We start from the raw sequence: 22480 nt of genomic DNA on the forward strand, positions 1-22480 counted from the left end.
TGGGGGGGGGGCGGAGGACCTCCTCGAGCACACTGGGGGCGGAGGACCTCCCCGAGCACACTGGGGTGGGGTAAAAGGGATTCAGATGCTTTAGTTACGCTTTCTTTCTTGTAAATTAAGATAATACAATAAAAAAGGGAGAAGAAATCTGACAGATTTTGCTCAATCAGCCCGGGGTGTCTCCCAGATGCATAACTACTACTAAACAGGGGCAGCACTAATGGAGGGTGTTCACACGTCGTCTCATGTAAGCTGCAGACAAGAGATCCAGAGTTCAAACTCCGCAGTAATTGCTCAATTACTAAATCACACTCTTCAAGGAAAGGGAATTCAAAACGTAAATGTGAAATTCCCCATTTACCTTCCTGAAAAGGTGAAAATTTATTGAGGAAGGTGCAAAAAAAACACTTCATTTAAACATGTGCACATCCCTGTTTACAAACACGCATTTACACAATCCTAGCAGTTGTGCCGCCTCAGGCCCGGGCCTGACAGCTCAGCATACGGGACCTCACAGATACCTTTGTGGATAGCTCCAACATCAGAGATTATAATATATCTTTGTGCTAATTAGACTCCTCACTGTGTGACCTCAGACTCGTCTGTGACAGTCTCCTCATTCAGTGACCATACAGAGATTAACCCCCCCCCCCCCCTAGTAATACATTTATTAATGGGTCTTGTCGGGGCATAGGGGGTTATTCTATTGTACATGTGTGTGTACAAATCGGATAGCAGAATTCTGGTCATATAGGGTTCACATACATCTTTCAAACTAGCTCGCCTATCAGAGTCCTAATTACTCTGTGTCAAATGTAGCAATTACTGTGTGATCCTACACGTTCGTGACGAAGTGCTCTCACCATAGTGACCACACAGAGATCAGGCCGCCTCCCAGTTGACACAATCCCTTGTGTTCTGGGCCATTCTGGAATTGGGGCCTCATCGTACTATATGTCAGTTAGCGTCTGGATTAGGCTATTAGGTGGACTGGTTCGGTCCCCACCGGTCAGTCTACTGGGCCCTTACGTGTGTATGTTCTAGTCTATTCTGTGAAGGGCTGTTTGTATTAAATTACACTAACTGCCTCTGTGATTACTATTTATCATTACTAAGGACTCTGCATGTAAGGAGTGCCCCATCTCCCTCCACAACTTGCTTACATTCATACTGATTCCCCCTATTAAGTCTTTCCCATGCTTCATTCAAAACATTTAGTTGACACAAAGGTCACTGGAAATGACTTGGGCTGATTGAAGCCGCTCATGTATATAATTTCTAATAAAGAGCTGATGGATGATAAAATATGTTGAATACTTTCCCTTTAATATCGAGATTAATGTGAAGGTGACGGCGCTGCGAGTTGCATTCCATATGCTGATGCATCTATATGCAAATGTCAGGGGGGAAACAGACGGCGGTGATTGATTAGTCAAGTGAACAAAACTGCAACAAAATATCAGACATCTGATGCTTATGGATTGTCTACTATGTAGACCTACAACTATGGTGGATAACCTAATGGACATGCTAATTCATGTTAATTGGGAATTTTTAACTTATGACTAAATTAATAAAAACTATTTGCTTTAAGGATGTTACGCCGGGGCCTCTGAACTGCTGTAGTGGCAAATTACAACCAAACAACTAAATCGTTTGGATACAGTCAATGCACAATGTTCTAGAACATTTCTAAAAAGTGAAGTTTAATCCAAATCGAAGAAGTGGTGGATGCTATACTTTACATATTGTCCCTTTGATGCAGGCGTATGTGGGCCCTTGGGACAAAAAATAATCCCCAAATCACGCAGAGTCAAGGTCTACCTCAGCCCACTTGTCCATGGCATCTACAAATGTTTAATTGGTACTGAATCTGGGCCTGCTAATATAGAACAGGACCGGGGTGAAGGCCAGTGTGACTTCCTGCCCACCAGGAGGGCTACTGGCCCTGCTAACATAGAACAGGACCGGGGTGAAGGCCAGTGTGACTTCCTGCCCACCAGGGAGGGCTACTGGCTCTGGTAACACAGAACAGGACTGGCGAGGCCAGTTTGACTTCCTGCCCACCAGGGGGGCTACTGGCCCTGGTAACACAGAACAGGAGAAGGGTGAAGGCCAGTGTGACTTCCTGCCAACCAGGAGGGCTACTGGCCCTGGTAACACAGAACAGGACCGGGGTGAAGGCCAGTGTGACTTCCTGCCCACTGAGGTACAGAGAGAGGAAAAAAATGACTTGTATGGACAAATCCAGAGACCGCCCACTTGACAGCTTCAAAGCTCCAGAGTCAAATCTAAAGGAGGTTGGTTAAGTACGGACAAAGAAAGTCCAGTTGTGATACACTCAGCCGTGCAACCAGACCCATCCATCAGCAAACACGGTGCCTCCTCTTTAAGGTGCTGCACTGAGGGATGTCTAAGAGGTCATTTTCCTCAAGAAGAAATGTGATGGACCAACTTTTTCTAGATGAATTAAACATCTCTGCATGCCTCTGCCTGAAGTGGGGGGCCACATAGAAGTAAACAGGGCCCCTAATTCCCATCTTACGACTACATGTAACTCAGAGGAAACCAGGTCAGGCCATGTGTGAGAAAAAGGACATAGTTCAAACTCCGTCCCATAAGAGAAAATCCTAATGCCGCGCGTCAATCCATGGCGAAGCCATAAACCGGGTGGCAGGGTGATGCTTGGCGCATGTGTTCTTACCACACTGAATTTCGAATATTGCCAAGATGTTGGAAAGGAAATCTTTGAATCTCCTCCACTTGTCAGTGAGCTCTTATTGAGTCCTACCTGCACATATACATTGAAGTTCCCATTATCGAAGCCGTTACACCACATCGGCCCGGATGGTTTAGACACAAGTAGCTGGGAAATATCACTTGCCAGACAGAATTGTATTTTCGAGACCATTTAGAAAGTTTCCCTTGCCTCCCACTCTGAAAGGATTTGCATGTCGGTTCGGGAGTCAGTAACCCCTCCCGGAAGAGGCGTTACAAGGTAATTCCACTGCAATAACTTCATGGACGGATTACTTCACATTGCAGAACTTTGATTCTCTTTCTGTCTCGCAGGTAATAGACCGATAAAGGGCTTAGGAGGCAATTCTGCTATTATATCGGTATGCTAATGTATGGAAAATCGTAAGTACAAGATCTGGCGCATGCGATTTTATTTTGCATTTACACGTTAGGTTTATCGCTTAAAATTCGTTCAAACGCTTGGTGTAAACGAGCAAAAATTGCTCACTTGTCGTTCGCGGTTTGTTAGGCTGACTTTTCAGTCTGCTTAAAACACATTGTGGTGTCGCGGGCTTCCGTGTAAATGTTCCCTGCGCAGCTCTTGACATAGAAGGTGAAGCGCTGAACAAGAAGCGGACGAGAAGCTCGTGACCCAGCGGGGAGTCTCTCTATGTAAACGACCTTAGTCGTGCCGCCGTTTGAGGGACTGTTGGCCCTCATGTACAAGGGCCAGTAGCGTGATTGTGTTAAGTCAGGCAAACGAATGAAGGCCCTTCAGCCAACGGTTTGCGGGACTGTGATAGCATAGCGCCGCTCATCCTCCCCCATGTTATGGAGACTGGATTGATTCCAGCTGTGGGTCGGGCCGAATGAGGTCTACAGGGGCCACAAACATGACTGGACAACAGGAAGTAGGCCATAATGTGCGGGGAAATGTAACACTGCATCTCTGCGACGCTCACAAGAAAGAGCTGACCACAGTGTGCGTCTCTTTAGTCTGATATCATGGGGGTCCAGTGGGTACAGATCGCAACCACTAATATATTGGTGAAAAATCGGAAGAAAAGACCACTGGTTGGAAATACCGGTAAATGCATTTAGATTGAGGATGATTAGACACATCTGCCCTCCGGTCTGATGAACAGTTTGCAAAAGAGGTCACATTACTGAAGGATTTACAGGAAATGCTCTGCTATACATTAGACTGTCTTTCTATGTTACACAGGCTTGATTTTGAGAGGGGTGTTGTATCGGCCCTCCGGACACAGGCTGCACTTTCCTCTCTCACAAGTGGTGGAAGAGGCAGTTATGGAGCTTACCTAGGCGTAGGATGATATACCTGGTATCCGTCTGTGACGTCTCCCAACTACCGAAAAGTCTAGTAGTGTTACTAACTTGTACCTAGACTTCTCGATAATCTACACTTGTCTGCACAATATCATGTGGACATAACCTTTGTCACCCGTGCATATTCATTTGGGTATTTCTACTTGATGGCTGGGCAGGCAACTACCCCCCCCCCCCCCCCCATTACAGCCATCTACCACCCTCCTCCCCACCCCCTTCAAGTTATAGCCAGCTCACTCTCCCCCCCCCCCCCCCCGCTCCGTTACAGCCAGCTGCATCTCCCCCCGTTACGGCCAGCTACATCACCCCGCGCGTGCGCATACAGACAACTACACACACAAACACACACACCCCCGTTGCAGCAAGCTACATCTCCCCCCTCCCCCGTTACGGCAAGCTACAACCCAACCCCCCCCCCCCCCCCCCGTTACGGCCAGCTACATCCCCCCTCCCCACCCCGTTATGGCCAGCTACATCCCCCCTCCCCACCCCGTTATGGCCAGCTACATCCCCCCTCCCCACCCCGTTATGGCCAGCTACATCCCCCCTCCCCACCCCGTTACGGACAGCTATATCCCTCCCTCCCCACCCCATTACAGCCAGCTACATTCCCCCCTCCCCACCCCATTATGGCCAGCTACATCCCCCCCCCCCCGTTACAGCCAGCTACATACCCCCTCCCCCGTTACAGCCAGTTACATCAGCCCACCGACCCCCCACTCCGCCGTTACAGACAGCTACACCCCACCCCCACCCCCGTTACGGAAAGCTACACCCTCCCCCACCCCCGTTACGGAAAGCTACACCCTCCCCCCCCCCCCCCCCCCATTACGGCCAGTGAGTGCCGGTGTGAATATTACCAACACCTAGCTGTATGATCTGCAGAAGTCATCCACTCAACTTCTGCTTTGCGATGAACTACTTTTACAAGAAAAAAACCCATCTGTAGTGAACTTCTACCATAATGTCTTACAAGCTTAACCCGACACTTCAAAAGATAAGTCTGAGTTCAATTTCAATGTGCGCTTGAAATAATAAAAAGAGAGAAGGAACCTGATGGGTATTTTCAAAGGACTAAAATTTATCGCATGTGATTTTCATCCTTTAGAAAAATCAAAGCCGGGCGAAAAGGAATCAAATAACTACTTCCATACGTCTTATTATTTGGCTGTCTTCGCAAAAGTCACTAGGTGTCTCCTTTAATATGTAACCCGCCTACGTTCACAATCGCGCTCTTCTAACCTGCTGTGGGAATGGAACAGAATCAACATCCTCCACCGACTCAAACAATGGCCACAGAGTGGATGCAACATCAGAGCGAGCGCCGTGTTATTAGAAGACCGCATTAGCTAATTAAAATGGCGCAAGCAGCGTCTCCCACGGCTTCTGGAACAATCTGCACACAGACAATTTCTTATTTCAAATCAGCTTTCATGCCCCCCCCCCCCCCCCCCAAGGCACCATTTCGCCTTAAGAGATCGGGAGATAAAGTTACAAGTCATAGATTACTTTATTTACTTTAGAAATTGAAAATAAACGCAATTACCATTTTCCCGGAAAGTAAATGATCTCAAATGTCTTTTACAAACTATTGTCTTCCCCCTCCTTCATGTTCCACCATGTAAGATGGGCGAGGAAGTCTTAACTTACAGAGAAAACATCTTCAAGGAAAACTGCCCGGAATTCACAGAACACAAACATTTCTGCTTCAGGGAAGCTTCTGACTTTAGAGAACATACACTGCCTTAACCACTTCACGACCGCCTAATGTTAACGTACGCTGGGCGGTGAAGGATGAATGGCGCAGAGTCCGCTCCATACCAGGCGGCTATCGGCTGTTTCTGACAGCATCCGGGAACTAATCACCAACTCCGATCGCGGCAGCTGTTTAGATGCTGCGGTCAAAGTACAGAGACACCCCTACCAGCCCCCCCTCCCCCCGTTTACCATTGAAGCACGATTAGGGGTGCCAGCAAGTTAACATGGCAGCCCAGAGCTACCACATAGGCCCAGATGCCCATCAACTCCTCCTCTGGGCTTGAAAGTAAACATCAAAAATTGCTAAATGCTAAAAAAAGCTACAGTATATAATAAAGTGATCAAATGATCGCAAATTTAAGATCCCTGTGAGGCCTAAATAAAAGTGTTAAAAAAATAGACTTCATACAGTTATCAGTTAAAATGTAAAAAAAAATGAAAAGGTAAAAAAAAAAAAAAAAAAAAAAAAAAACCACACACTCGCCGTCTTGTACTAATATGACGACCAGTGTGATAACAGAACGGTATGTACTTTAAAATAAGTTTTTTGTGCTGAAAAATCACTCTAAAGTGCCGCCGCCCTCCCTCTAACCCCTTAAGGACCAGACTCTTTAGGGATTTTACCCATCTGGTGGTTTTACTGCCCTATTTTTTTCCTGTAGCTATCAAAATTATTTTTGCTGTTTTTTTTTCCGTGACATAAAGGGATATTGTTTAAATATCTTTTTCACTGACTTTTCTTTCCAGTTTTTAGTTTTATTGGGGGTAAAAAGCTTAAAAAAATAATTTTTTTACTTTTTTTTTAAACTTTGTATATTTATGCTAAATTATAGTATAGGAACGGGTTCCTCATTTTGTTTTGGAAGCTTCGATATTAGAGATGAGCGAGTATATTCAGTAAGGGCAATGGCTCGATCGAGCATTGCCCTCAGCGACTACCTGCCCGCTCGGGAGCAGAGATTCGACTGCCGGCGGCGAGCTGCGGGGAGGAACGGAGGGGAGAGCGGGGAGGAACGGAGGGGAGATCTCTCTATCCCTCTCCCCCCCCCCCCCCCCGCTTGGGGAAGGAAAAGGCAGAAAGGGTTAAAAAGCCCTTCTGCCTTCTCCTCCGGGTTATCAGCTGTCACTAACAGCTGACAACCCGAAAGCACCCTGGCAGAGTCCCTCACACAGACCAGCATTCTTTGCCACAAAGATTTAACAGTTGACAATCAGCAACATCAGAGTGAGAGATTATTACTAATTTACTGCTAAACACAAAGACAGGTCTTACCGGCTCTCTTGCATTGGGTACTGGTTGGGATTCAGGAGTCTAAAGTAAAGAAATATACGAACATGTTAAAAACAATAAGGGAAAATACACTTATTATATACCAGATTTAGACTATAAAACTCACCCGGTTGGAACATCAAAGGATAGGATAAAAATATTTCATACTAAATTAAAACTTCCCTAATGGGCTGAAGAAGTGAACTTTGATAGCTGCATCGGTCCTAATAGCATTTGTGCCCCTCCTCAGTGTCCCCTACAGTAGTAGTGGCCTCCAAGTATCTCTGATTGGGCAGCAACTCCACCAGGAAGTACTTTATCTCCCTCCGTACCTCCAGTCTGACTGCCAATGATCATTGCTCGCCCTGACCTGGTGGTTCTAACGACCAGTTACAGTACAAAGGTGCTGTGCTTTATAATGGAAGCGGTCAAAGGTGTCTGTCGTTGCCAGACCCTCCTGACATAGTACAAAAAACTCCATCTTTTAGTCCGAGAAATACGGTAAATCAGAAGTCGTGTAAATATATGCAGAAACTGGTTTATTTCATAAATAATAAAACCTCTGGATTCTTTTAAACTGGTTTCCCCCATTAGTACTAAGAAGTAACAGGAAACAAGCTCTATAGACCCAAAGCTCAACGTCTGGTATTAAACATTTAACTACCTTCTATTATCCTCAAAGAAAAACATTAACACATACAATTAATTCCTGATTAACTCCTTAGTGGAGACACACGGAGAAATTAATCAAATACACATAAATGGAGTCCTTGGAATACTTAGCAAAGATAATTAGTCATTTATAGAAAAAAATCTGAATAACTGCACCATCTGGGCATGGCATGAACAGCGGAGAGAAGAGCGACAGCCCGGCCATGTGACTAGTTGTCGTTGACACCAACTCAAATACGGTTGTCACAGCTTATGCACAGATAAATGATATTCAAAACTCCAGCTGTCCTGTGAATGGAAAGCTCATCTGCTTGATGCACAATACGAGCAGCCGCTCTCCCAGTCTTGGGTCACTATAAATCATACCCAAGATGAACGGTGCAGCCGGAGAGCTACAACACTGGAAACGCCAAGCAGAAAGCTGTTGGAAATCAGTTCATGAGACTATTAAGGGTGAAATGAGGAGGCCAATTGCTGTTGTAATGGATGCAGGATGTGGTTTAGCATTGTCTCACTGATATATGCAAGGTCTTCCCTGAAAGAGACGTTGTGTCGATGGAGCATATGTTGTTCTACCACCTCTATATACTGTCAGCATTGGTAGTGCCCGTCAGGATGTGTAAGCTGCCCATACCATAGGCACTAGTGCATGCTCATGCCATCAGAGATGCAGAACTATGCACTGATACCAAGCTGGATGGTTCCTCTCCTCTTGAGTCCGCAGGACATGATTCAGTGGTTTTCAAAAAGAATTTCAAGTTTTTGATTCATCTGACCACAGAACAGATTTCCATTTTGCCTCAGTCCATTGTAAATGAGTTTTGGCCCAGAGAAGACGCCGGCGTTTCTGGATTGTGTTGTATGGCTTCTTCTTTGCATGATACAGCTATAACGTCCATTTGTATTCACAGACCGTGATTTCTGGAAGTATTCCTGAGCCCATGCAGTGATTACATTACAGATTCATGTTTGTTTATAATGCAGTGCCGCCTGAGGGCCCGTAGATCTCAAGCATCCAATCTTGACAGTCGGCCTTCTCCTTTGTGCACATGAATTTCTCCACATTCTCTGAATATTTTGCATTCTGTACAGTAGATGGTGGATATTCAAAGTTCTCACAATTTTATGTCAAGGAACATTTTTCTGAAACTGCCCCACATTTTTTATTTTTTTTAAGACAGTTTTTCACAGATTGGTGACCTCTGACCATATTTGCTTCTGAGAGACTCGGCCTCTCTAACATGCTGTTTTATATATAGCCAGAAGAGAATTTACCCTCCAGCTGTTTTTCATTATTACCACTTACTTTTCCACCCTTTTGTTACCCTTGGCCCAACTTTTGTGAGATGTGTGGCTGCCATCAATTTCTAAATGTGTTATTTAAAATGAAATGGAAATCTGCCTCCCTCCCCTCTGATGTGTTCGGTTCTACTGTGAATAAAATATGGTTAGAGGAGATTTCCATCTCATTGAATTCTTCTTTTCTTTGCATTTATTTAGATTTTACACAGCATCCCAACATCTTTGGAATTCGGGTTGTATTTTCTGTGAACATGGTCTTAGGGTAAACAGACGTATGCCATTTTGGTCAGTAAAAGTGCATTATTTTCAGTGTGCCCGTACATTTCTGATGCGTATTTGGTGCATATTAGCTGTGTATGTTTTTTTATGTCCGTGTTGCATCCATGTTCACTGCGTTTTTTACACAGGAAAGAGGGGGGGGGGGAACCTGCAGGTCGGCCAAAGTGATGCCAGTTTTCTCACAACCCAAAGAAAACAGGATACTCAAAAAACACACTTAATACAGATACTAAGGCATATTCACTGCATTTTTTTTTAACACTCCGATTTTAATGGGCGATTTTGGTCCATTAATATTGACTAAAGGAGGCCTCCTGGTCGTCCGCAGTGCTTGTGGGTGCAGCAGATAGGCAACAGTACCTCCTCCGACATCTACACTGAATGGAGCAATTCTCTCGGTCGTAGTTACTCTAATCGGCACTACTGACCCCCGTCGTCCAAGCAAGATAACTAACTAATAGAGGCCAGTTATCTTCTGTGTACAGGGCTGTGCAGACTTTTCCCCAGATGATGTTAGGATGGGAACGGTGGGGGTGTGTTGGGATCGGACATGCTGGACTTCACAGGTGCCTCACAGTGGCGTTGCATGCTCTACACTGAGAGCACACGTATGTTCGACCAGGCCAAGCATATATCTGCAAGGTCAGACAAGAGAAACAGTCGTTGACCAAATCTGCATTCAGCTGACAGCTATCTGAAATATATGGCTGGCTTCTTTTGAATGGCTGTCACCTGTTGGCGTGGTGGACAATGTCACGGAGCCTGTTGGCAGTCTGTTACAAGGAAACTACCAACATTCTAAATGTTTGTGAGGCATGGAAGCCGTTGTACTGACACGGTCATCTGTGGTCAGGGCAGAGGGGAGTATGCTAATCTCCCGAGGGCTGCCAAACCGCTCCTGAGACTGGTGTCAGTGACCCAGTTAACGTGGCTGAAATGGAAAGACCACCAAATGAGACTAACTGTAGATGACCAAGAGCCTGTACCATCTGCCATGGAAGACCAGGAGATACTGACTGCTTATAAAAAGGACCACCCGAGGTGTGCTTCACGTTGAAACAAACTTCACCAAGCTGAAGCAGATAAGTTGTTGCCTGTAATAATGTGCTGAAGTATTGCAGAGCTTCTGGAAGGGCCTGTGATCGAGTCTTCCCCAGGTCCTTTCCCACAGCAGTGGTGCAGAGAAGGGCAGCAGCTCCAAGACCTGCAATCTTCCCCACAGCACTTAACAGCAGGCTGGATGATCAGCTGACGGACAGGGTACCAAAACAGCAGACCCCGTCCATTGACTACTAATGGCCTATCCAGATGATAGGTGATCACTCCAAAAAGCCTGGAATGTCCCTTTAAGTCCTGGATAACCCCTTTAAACCTCACATAACAGAAGATGCACACAATGCTTTCCAGTATCGAAACTTTTACAAAAGGGAGACAAGAAAAAGCCCTTGCGGCCAATATTACAGTCCACTAGATAAAGAGCCGGAAATTACCGGCAATACGGAAAGCGTTTCTCTAACAGTTTTGTAACAGAGGCCACTTCTATTCGTACCAGCTCACGCGGTTGGAAGGCTTCGTCTTGCCGGAGGACTAGTAGATTCACAGAGCCTCCCATTTTTGTGCTTCTCAGTAATGATACAACTTCTTCTTGGGTCTTTCCGGTCAAATCTACACCATTCACCTATAAGACAAAAGTAAAGAGTCAGCAAATCTCTCCTTACTCAACTTGTAGGAGTCCTGAGAAACTCCTAGGAGTCCTCACAATGGCCCGTTCACACAGGCGTACTCTGTGCATGCTCAGGCCACTGACTGAATACGGACCCATTGAATTACACTTGTGTATTCAGACTTGTGGTTTTTTTTTGTTTTTTGTTTTTTTTAACGCAACATTACCGATTTTGGTTTTGGTACTCATGGAGAGAAAAAAAAGAAATCGCCCATAAAGGTCTATAGGTGCATTTAAACAAATACAGTGGCTATGCATTGGCATCCGATCTGTGTGCAGGGTGGGGTTTTTATGCACCACTTTCTGTGGGTTGAAACAAAACTGAAACACTTGGGCCTAACTTGTACTTTTTTTTTTTGTGGGTGTGAAAAAGGGATGTAATAGACAAAAACTGCTCATACGCACCAAAAACCACGCAGGCGCACACAGTGAGAAGGACGCAGGCTTCACTAAAGAAAATGGCATATGATCATATGAACTAGCCCGAAAAAGGTGTAAGTGAACGTGCAGAAGACGTCTCCGCCCCGAGAACCACCAGAATGAATTTACACTGTGAGTGCAGGATCCAGGAGGCCAGAAGAGGAACGCTTCATAACAACCCCTCATAAAGGTACAATGTGCTGGATTAAAAGTATATAAAGTACAACATAAAAGTATTAATAGCTTATACAATAAGATGGTAAATACATAAAACAGAAAATATATTCCAAGAATCGCTTGACCCTCAGAATTTCCTTCTTAACTGCGGCATTTAAGACATTCTTTGACCGATCCTCCCTTCCAGATATTCTTGAAATCCCGCAGGCCACCGTGAATTGCCGTCCTAATTACATTTCCCAGCTGCATCCCATTTGGTAAACGTGTTCTGCGGGCGACTGCGGCGCGGGGTCAGGCCAGGTAGTCGCTCATTCTGGATTACAAGTGGTTAAAAAGCGACTGCACAAATACTGCCGATCTGCTTAAGGGTCTATGAAAGCCAGGAATAGCGCAGAAGAGCCGATGACGCCATTCAGCACGGTGCAAAGACATCGCATGCGTCACTCATTCCAACCGTTCAGCAACAGCAAGTAACAAAGCAATAAAGTAACGCAACCGGAGATTCCTGAAACAACGCATCCAGGAGACGAGTCATGAGCTCAGCTCTGCTACATCTTAACAAGGCAGGATTTGAAATCACTGGATCCAACAATCTATCATAGTGGTTAAAGGGGAGGTGTCATCGGAAAAGGACCCCTAGTGTAAAGCTTTTAAGTTAAACTTATTTTATCATTTTTTTGTGTGATTTTTTCTTTTTCATAGCCAAGATCTAATATTGTTTTTAAATTTAAAATGCTGCATACAGGTAATACAATATCTACCACTCACAAAATGTGAAGGTCACAGCTTACCTCTGCCCCTCCCTGCATACTGACCATTAAAGCCTAATAGTCTGACACTTCCTGTTCTGTAGAGAAAACTTCTCAGCCATTATCTCATTATCATCACAGACAGGATTACACTGAGAGGAGACACCTATATATAGATAACACAGGATCACCATTCACAATAGTCACGGCTCACCTCCTTCCCTCCCTGCACAAACAGGATTACACTGAGAGGAGACCCCTATATATAGATAACATAGGAGCCACCATTCACGATAGTCACAGCTCACCTCCTCCCCTCCCTATTACAGACAGGATTACACTGAGAGGTGACACCTATATATAGATAACACAGGAACCACCATTCACAATAGTCACAGCTCACCTCCTTCCCCTCCCTATTACAGACAGGATTACACTGAGAGGAGACACCTATATATAGATAACACAGGATCACCATTCACAATAGTCACGGCTCACCTCCTTCCCTCCCTGCACAAACAGGATTACACTGAGAGGAGACCCCTATATATAGATAACATAGGAGCCACCATTCACGATAGTCACAGCTCACCTCCTCCCCTCCCTATTACAGACAGGATTACACTGAGAGGTGACACCTATATATATAGATAACACAGGATCACCATTCACAATAGTCACGGCTCACCTCCTTCCCTCCCTGCACAAACAGGATTACACTGAGAGGAGACACCTATATATAGATAACACAGGAACCACCATTCACAATAGTCACAGCTCACCTCCTTCCCCTCCCTATTACAGACAGGATTACACTGAGAGGTGACACCTATATATAGATAACACAGGAACCACCATTCACAATAGTCACAGCTCACCTCCTTCCCCTCCCTATACAGACAGGATTACACTGAGAGGAGACACCTATATATAGATAACACAGGAACCACCATTCACAATAGTCACAGCTCACCTCCTCCCCTCCCTATTACAGACAGGATTACACTGAGAGGTGACACATATATAGATAACACAGGATCACCATTCACAATAGGTGATGTAAGCATGCTCTGTGACCTGTGCAGGGAGGGGGAGGAGGTGAGCTGTGACAAGTGCCCATTGTTTCTATGACACATGTGGCTGTTGTAAAGCATATCTCTAAATGCTGTTAAAAGCAGCTCTGGCAAGATGGCCGCCCCCATTTGCACGGACAGAATAGAATTAAAAAAAAAAAATCTATAATCAGAAAATAAAATAGGCAAGTAAACTGGAAATGGTTATTTATCTGGTTCTAATTAGTAAAAGAATATAGAGGATTCATTGCCTTTCGGGAACAATGCTGATATTTTAAATTACCTGTAGATCAGATGTGCCAAAATTACAGGAAATGCGGACCCCAACACATCCTAATAACAGTCCGAGTCACAGATCAAAGAATGTGGGAAGGTACATTCAGAGGCCAAGAAAAAGATCATCATGTAAGGAACCGATCGGCATTAACTGTTTACATATGTTGTACTTAGAGGAATGCAGACAATTTCCTTGAAGAGCAGAGCAAACGGTTAGCTTCATCTTTTTCATCACTAGTAGAGATACCCAACAAGGACTGCAGACACCAAGCGACAGACGGTCACAAAACACAAAACTACAACTACTCAAACTGCCCTTCACTGGTTTAAAATACAAAATAAACTCAAAAGGCTGACGGCTGAAGAAATGGCGCCACGTGGAAACGTCTTGGACTCTATTAAAAAGATTATAAATTAAATTGACTAAAGAAATCCGATACCTCTAGTAGTCTATCCGCAGCTTTTAATCGGCCATCTTGGATAGCAGCTCCTCTCGGTAGGATGTTCTTGACGTAGATTGGAGCTGAACCCCCGAGAGGGACGTCTCTTGATGTGATGCTGAACCCCAAACCTTCAGCCCCTGCAACAGTATGAAAGCAAGAGTTATTTTTTTTCTAAAAAACAATATATAAAACATTTCTGCAGTATCGCCAATAACGATGGGGAGACAAGTGCGTTTTCATACAGAAGGCCTTTGGGTGATGCCACTGCTCGCGGCTTCACCTTATAGCATGGGAAGGCTCCTTCTTGAGCAGTTCAAGTGTCAGAAAGGATATTTATTATCCTTGTGAAGAGTGCCAGGTAGGCATGAGATGAATGAAGATGGAAGAAAGGAGGGTGGAGCAAAACTAAAGAGGTCAAAAGGCCCAGCCCCAGGCGTGAGCCCAGGGCTCAAAAGGTTAAAGGAATGTTATAGAAAACCAGTAATTGAGGTGCTGCCAACCAGGTTGACCCAACGAATGGTGGGCAGACTGCATATACAAAGAACTGGTATATCGGTAAGGCGGTGATGCCTTGAGTCTCCTCGTTCCAATGCCACTAGCCTGTCTCTTTTGGGTACATTCTTCTCCATTGTTACCACCAATGTACCCCCCCAGCATGGCTGATGAAGTGGTTCACCCCGAAATGCGCATCTATTGCTGATTTTAATTCACTAAATAAAAAGAGAAGTCAAACACTTTATCCCACTGCCGGATCACTTTTCACTGGAGAGTTGCACCGATATACCAGTTCTTTGTATTTGCGTAGCTAAGTGTGAGGATATTAAGGCTGGGTTCACACGGGACAGATTTGCTGTGGAAATTCTGTGCAGCTATTCTGCCTGCGGCTCCTAATCCTGGGATTAGCCAGCCATGTGGATGAGATTTTGCAAAAATCTCGCCCATACAGGGCAGTCGATCCATCGTGGCAAAGCTGGGTGGAATCGGTAATGTGGCGCAGAATTGAGAGTTGCAGCTTGTCAATTCTTTATTTTTTCCATTGCGGCCTCACTCCTCCTTATGGGGAGAGAAGGTCGTCGGCCGGACAGCTCCAAAACCTGCGTTGAAATGCCACGGGTTTTGAAGCTGTGGCTCTCCTGCGCAAAATCTTGCGGCTTTTCGGTACAGCTAAACCGCGAGATTTCCATCCCGTGAGAATTCAGCCTTACAGGCTTCTCTAAGAAATTTGGTTTGCAAATGAGTTGCTATAATCACTTTGCAGCGCCACCTACTGGAAGGTAGCTTCCCTATAAGTCAATACCCAGCCTTCTAAAAGGCCTTGCAACATGACTAAGGATAGAAGTCAAACCAAAGTCTTCTCCATAAGTAAAAAAAATACCCATCTTTAGTCAACTGTTTTGGCATTCTTGCCCTTTACCGGCACACAGTAGACTTCTGGATTCCTTGGCGAGAGGCCCCCAATGTTGGTTGGGAGGGTATGGTTTCTCCATGGGAAGACTGCCCAATAGGGGCATACGACGAACACGTGCAGAATATTCTGGACTATTTGCTTTACATGTTTCGTTACATATGCTTTTGAAGCCTCTTCGAGTTGTATGGCCCATATGACTCTTTGATCATGTGATCAGTGATCATGGGCGATAGAAAGTTCAAAGCAACCTTTGGATTTATATGCTACTATCTACAATACGCATGTATTCCAAGACTTGTTTTGAATATAGTACTTTAGACTTCTTTACGGTATGTATTCTGTTAGGTGGTCCCTCTAGGTCTGGATAGAAGGGTTTTTTTTGTAATATAGTTTGATATGTATTTTTTTCATATCTTTTGGTATAGTGTATAAGTTGCAAGCTGGCCACATGATAATTTGTTCTTCCGGGTAACAGGTTCACTTCCAGTACCGGCGATCATCATGGCTTGTGTAGCAAGGGGGGTCCACTTGCCTCTGGATCGCTGACCTCTCATACCAGAAATGGCGCATCACACGGGTAAACACGGCTCAGGAATAGCGTATGCCTTTGTCTGGCTCCTGCCAGCATTTCACAGCACGTTACAGCACAGAAAACCACATCAATGTCCATAAGCACCCCAACTTGGGTGGGAGTCCAGGGGTGTCATCCCTGTCGGACTCTTGTCTTTCCAGGCCACCAGCCTCCGCTCTGCTTGGGAAAGTCCAGGGGCGCCATACCTGTCGGACTCTTGCCTTTTTAGGCCACCAGCCTGCAGCACCTCTCTATGCTGCGCTGGCCCTCGCTCTCCCTCCTATGCTTTTTGGCAGGAACTGGCTTTTATCTGGTTCCTGCTCCACCCCTTGGTTAACCCTTGCACCAGACGTCCTGTCTCTGGCCCTCCACAGGCCTTTCTGTGTACTGCACTACTACACTTGTTACACATCGAATACGGCAAGTAATTGCCTTTATTGTTTTTACATGTGTTTTTTTTTATTACTTATGTAGCATATTCTTATATAACTATACTAGTCGGCTTATCAGTGACAGCTATGACTAAGGACACTACATCCGAAACACGTCAGAGGTCGCTGAGACGGACTCCGCGTTGGATTGCTTTCACTAAAGCTTACCGTTGTATGCCCCTTATGCACACTGGACACATTTCCTTCTTGTAAAGAATTCCTAATATTTACTCCTTAAAACTTTTCGACTTCTGAATCTGGCCCATGTGACTCCCATCCATCTAGTTCACCAAAACTTCTGCATTTAAATATATTTGAAATGTGTATTAAACCATTTTAACTCCACTTCTGCCAATTGCAGCATTAAATTACTGTCTACAGTGAGAAATTCAAAATTTGGAAGTGGTAAACGGAAAACGATAGTCTAATCCTTTGTTGTTAAAGTCTCTCCACAGGGGTCCGGCAAAGGGGATGAGAGGCATCTATGTCCCCGCCGGCCTCCTGCTGGGTAGAGATACAAGTATGGGATTAAATTATACGCATTTAATAATATTGTGAAGGTTTTTGATAGGAGTAGAAGCAATTATTACAGTTTTCAGGCTTCTATCTGTATATAAGGATGGTAGCCTCCATATGTTAAAGCCCTACACTGTGGCAGGAAATTAATCCGTTTGTAGAGGACCCATGAAATTCACCCAGTGAAACGTGATTTCCATTCATTTGCTGCGTGTCATTTTATTTACAAACTACCACAAGTACCTCGGGACGCGGGTGCATATCGACCGTTAATTGGAAGAAAAATCTTGAAGTCTGGATAATTAAAACTCTGCTATGCGTCTCCGGAAAATTCTCGTTCCAGTCTGTGCTAATTAAAAGTTTCCCAGTGAAGGGAACATGCTTTAATGGACCTTGTATTGTTGGACAATGACAAAATATGTAATGGGGGGCTGCCGATTCTGTAGAAAACAGGACATACACAAGGTTAAAAGGGGAGAAAGTTACCGGACCCCTTTATCCACAGGATGGGGTACCGCCGCTGGGTCCCTGCCGATTGAGAGAATGAGGGTCCTGAAGGTGCCCACATGAATGGAGGAGTGAATAAACACAATAGGGTAAAGGACAGGTGAGAGACAATGAAGCAGAGCTGTGAAGAACCGTACAGAAGTGGACTCACCCGCCACCAATGGCATGAAGGTAATTATGGTAATAGGAGTTTGACAGCGAGCTGTCCATTCAGATGTGCTTCATAAAGGAGGCCTTGTTGAATGGACCCTCTGAAATGTGCCGCACTGGATCCAGGCGTATAGCCTCAATAAACTTCTCCCATTTGAGACATTGGGTTCCCTTTTTTCGGGAAAGCTGCGTGGATTGTCCATAGGCTAACCTGGCTCCTTAAGGGGGGCTCACTAGTTTCCAAACCCCCTCTAAAGTGGTTTGTGTAGCATTGACCAGTTACCCTACCTATAACTTCACGTTCACTGGGGGCACAGTGACAAACGTTTTGCTTTGATTCCGTTTTTAAATGGAATAGAGGTCGCACGTGTGCCGCAGCTTCATTCATTCCAATGTGATGCCAACCGCTTGGCATTCCCATTGAAAATGAATGGAGAAGCATCTGGCACACATGTGCAACCTTCATTCCATTCATTTGGGGACTTTCAAGACCTCCATTTTCATGATCGATGGGGTTCCCAGCAGTCAGACCTCATCGATCATAGAATGAGATTGGGGGTAATTGTATGTCCTTGCACAGCCCCTTTATGTGGGAAAGTCTGTTCCTTGGCTGCCATCAGGGGGTGTTATAACTTTACTTACAACATGGACATAAATTAAAACAGAATTTTACATTGAACTTCAGATGTGTTTGTAGCGTACAGGTTGGCAGCTGCATCTCTCAGACCCTGTATGAATAGACTTGGCAAGTCAGGACCGCTATGATCTATGTATTTGGCTTCCAGTAAATACTTTAGGATGTCACCAATGTTCTGCCATGTCACTGGTAAACCTTATCCAAGTATTTCCCATTTGTTTCAGAGCTCAATGGATTGTAATCAAGTGGCCGGTAAATCTTTGTGTTCAGTTATCTGCAGGAAACATTCAGGCGGCAGCATCACATTTATATGATAAATCCCATAATCATAGGATTGGGTGAGGAACTCTACTTGTATCCACTGGAAAGAAAACATGAAGAATGAATGTGACTTCACACAGTTAGAGCGATACAACAAAACACGACAAGAGAGGAACAAAGACACTTGAATGACTTATCCCCCAAACAGTCCAGACCCTACACAATGGGCCATCTAACTTGCTTCGAATTCTTAGGCATTGCCTTTGTATGAAAGCGTTAAGTAGGTTTTGGCTCTAAGAGCCCAAAAGACATTTGTGACCAAAGGCAAGAAGAAAAGTTTTGATACAGTAACAGGAAAAAGAATTAACTCAGGAATGGTTGAAAGAGAAGATGATTTGTATTCTGGAACTGCCAAGTCAACATCCTGACCTTAGCCCTACGAAGATGCCGAGGTCGACCTGAAGAAGGCTGTGCACGCAAGGCATCCCAAAATATTGATGGACTGAAACATTTGCAAGGAGGAATTCATCCCCAATCCTGTGCAAATCCTATTTGCAGCTACCAGAAACGTTTGGTGGAGGCTATTGCTGCTAGAAAGGGGCTACAGATTGTTCAAGGGTTCACTGTTTCTCCCCGCACGGCCAATGGTTAATCGAGATGCTCACCGGCACAACCCTGTCTGAGCCCCTATCTGCTCTACATTGTGTCAGAATTGTAGTCGCAATAACCAATCAGACTCATTTTAATAGTAATCAGTAGAGAAAACCAGAAAATTCCAAAAGGGTTCACTATTGTTTTTGCAATTGTACTTGAGAAAGGTAAATGTGATTGCAGAGTCTTGAAGTAAGCCAGGGAGGTTGCTGAATACATTCCTATCAGCTGCGTAGAATGATCGCTGCTGACAAAATCCCTGCCAGAATTGTACACCAATATATGCATTTTTCAGGATGCAAACTAAAGCCGACAGGCAATAGAGGGATGTGTATCATTTAGTCAGGCCCGACATATATATGGCTGTAATGTAGCTGTATATTTGTGCTGGTATGACGGCTGCAATCCCCGGTCACTCCATGATTTTACTTATCCAGACCTAAATCATCATAAAAGCGTGTGGTGATGTCTAGGGCCACTCCGGGAAAACACTTTGTGTCTCTAGGGTGCAATTACGATACAGAGCATTTTGGGGAGATAAACTTGACGATCGCTACAATGGTGATATTTCGGCTTGGTTCCAACTCCAGTCCCGGGTGGCCTCCACTGTGACTAGTTGCATACTTTAGAGTCTGCAGTGCCCCAGAAGTGACTTTCTCTATTGATTGAGTCATAACGAGGCGCTCATAAGAATGAATCGAGAAATTCCCTTCCAGCCGCACAGCAGACCCCGGAGCATACAGCTAGTTAGAGGAGAGATCACAACGGCCCGATGTAGAGCCAAGCCGAAACATCAATGTAGTGATCGCTAGATATGTTAGCCCTCCTCAACATTCTTTGTATGGTAAGTGCACCCCAAAGCACTTTAAGTTCAGTAGAATTGGGGAGGGTATGGGTATTATAGTCATACTAAGGACACGTAAATACCTCCACATTTACACACAGCTGCATTTTGATCGATCCCATGCCGTGAGTGTTCAACAGGTTTTCTATAATACCCAGGTTCTCCTCACCCTCCTCTCATTTGCTGCGGTTTGCAACATGTTTTATGTCTGTAAGCTCCGATTTTCAGGAGCTCTTCCCCATTTTTCTGTTCTGCTGTTAGCAATCCATTTCTATGTAGAGGGCATGTAGCAAGCCTACTACTCTGACAGTAGTTCACTGCCTTGACTTCCTTGCTCTTAATTCCCAAGCTGCAATGCACTTCCTCTGCTCTAATCAGCAGGGAGGCAGTAACTGAATGCCTGAACCTCTGCTTTTTAGGATGATCAGATATTTAGAGACATCCAGCTCAAATAGTTAGCAAACCTACTATAAAGGTGCGTGTAATGTGTGAGCACACAGCCACATGCTTTAACAGTAAGAGAGGCAGAGACTGTGGATATCATTATCACAGTGTCTACAGATCTGTCAGCCTGCAGTCTCTCAGTGCATGGGAGTAGCTTGTGAAGATTGCATTCCACTTTCCTTCATTAAGTACAGAGCTTCAGTAGTAACAAGAACATTTCTATAGCAACAAAGGGAGGAGCTGAGAAGCTGGGAGGTGTAGACCCCTAGTGGCAGCTCCTTCAAACGTGATTTACAGTGCTAAAGAAACAAAATGTTTAATGCAAGTAACTGTTTGGGTAAGAATACAAGGAGAGAACAACAGAAAGGACACCATTGTAGGCATTTACTATAGGCCACCTGGACAAGCAGAAGTTATGGAGGAACTCTTTCTACATCAGATGGCCAAGCTCTAGAAAAAGCCCAACATAGTGATCATGGGAGATCGTACCCATCCAGATATTTGTTGGAAATCGCTCTCAGGTAAAAGTAATGGTTCCAACAAATTCTTACCCACTCTTGCTGACAACTTTATCTTCCAGAAGGCAAAAGAGAAAACTAGGGGATCTGCAATCTTGGATCTAAGTCTTACCAACAGGGAGGGAATGGTGGAGGGAGTAAAGCCCCATTTACACGCAAAGATGCTCTCTCAAAACTCGTTCAAAAGATAGCTTGAATGACAGTTTAAGCGATCATTTTGCATTAACTACTAACGGGCAGTAATGCCTATTAGTTGCTTATTAGCTTCATTTGCATGTAAATAAGGCTCCATTCCCTGTATGCGGATAACAGCGGGTGGTCTATTATCTGCATACAGCTCCACTGTTCTCCTGTGGGACAGCAGCTGAAACCAATGTTATCAGCGCTCCTAAGGAGAATCACAGTGTGTGGTTCCGGCTATCAGCTGGCTGGCAGAACGATGGTTTTAACGCTGAACTTAAAATCATCGCTCAGCAGAAAAGCAAACGATGGTAGCATTTACAGGCAACAATTATCGCTCAAAAGCCACTGTTTGAACTAATGTTGAGCGATAATCGTTGCGTGTAAATGGAGCTTTAGGGTGGCTGGGACCTTAGGAGGCAGCGATCATGTGATCCTTGAATTTTGGATAACAAGGGAGAAAAACCTGAAAAGACTCAGACCTCAAGGTTGGACTTCAGAAAGGCAGATTTTAATGAACCCAGAAATAGGGTAGGAAGAATCCAATGGCTGGATGTTCTTAAGGACAGAAATGTCCAAGAGGGTTGGGAAATATTGTGAAATGAGATTCTCAAAGCACAATCGTTACCAATCCCTAAAAAAAGGAAGAATGGGAAGCATTTAAAGAGACCAGGATGGATGAACACAGAACTTGCACACATGTTAAAAAGGAAGAAAAATATGTTTATCAAATAGAAAGAGGGGGGAATATCTAAAGAAGAATATAATGCGGTCTGCAGAAACTGTAGGGCAAGTATCAGAAAAGCTAAAGCTAATAATAAATTGAGGCTTGTAACAGAGGCCAAAAGCATTAAAAAAGGATTTTTTTTTGGGGGGGGGGGGGGTCAATAGCAAAAGAAAAGTCAAAGATACTATTGGATGCTTACAAGATGAAAATGGTGAATTGGTTAAGAATGATGTTGAGAAGGCCAAACCATTAAATTCCTATTTCATATCTGTTTTCTACCAGAAAGTAGATGGAACATTAGATGATCTTCCCTGTGCTATTGGGGGAATAAAAGAATCTAATCTATAAGCAGAGAGATGGAGAGGGAACACTTAGCTAACTTAAATGAATTCAAGTCTCAAGGTCCA

General features: G+C 44.6%; 1 protein-coding gene across 5 annotated transcripts in view; it reads right to left on the minus strand.

Moving 5' to 3' along the window:
* PARD3 (par-3 family cell polarity regulator) overlaps positions 1-22480 on the minus strand; it is a 535977-nt gene that overhangs the window by 261020 nt on the left and 252477 nt on the right. For all 5 annotated transcript variants that reach the window (XM_066585804.1, XM_066585803.1, XM_066585801.1 and 2 more), the window contains 3 exons: positions 14226-14365; positions 10917-11045; positions 7118-7156 (listed from right to left, as the gene is read on the minus strand). In XM_066585804.1, the coding sequence (XP_066441901.1) occupies positions 7118-7156; positions 10917-11045; positions 14226-14365 (308 nt within the window). The remainder of the gene's footprint in view (positions 1-7117; positions 7157-10916; positions 11046-14225; positions 14366-22480) is intronic.

This window comes from Eleutherodactylus coqui, chromosome 12, assembly GCF_035609145.1.
Source record: "Eleutherodactylus coqui strain aEleCoq1 chromosome 12, aEleCoq1.hap1, whole genome shotgun sequence".
Classification (NCBI taxonomy): Eukaryota; Metazoa; Chordata; class Amphibia; order Anura; family Eleutherodactylidae; genus Eleutherodactylus; species Eleutherodactylus coqui.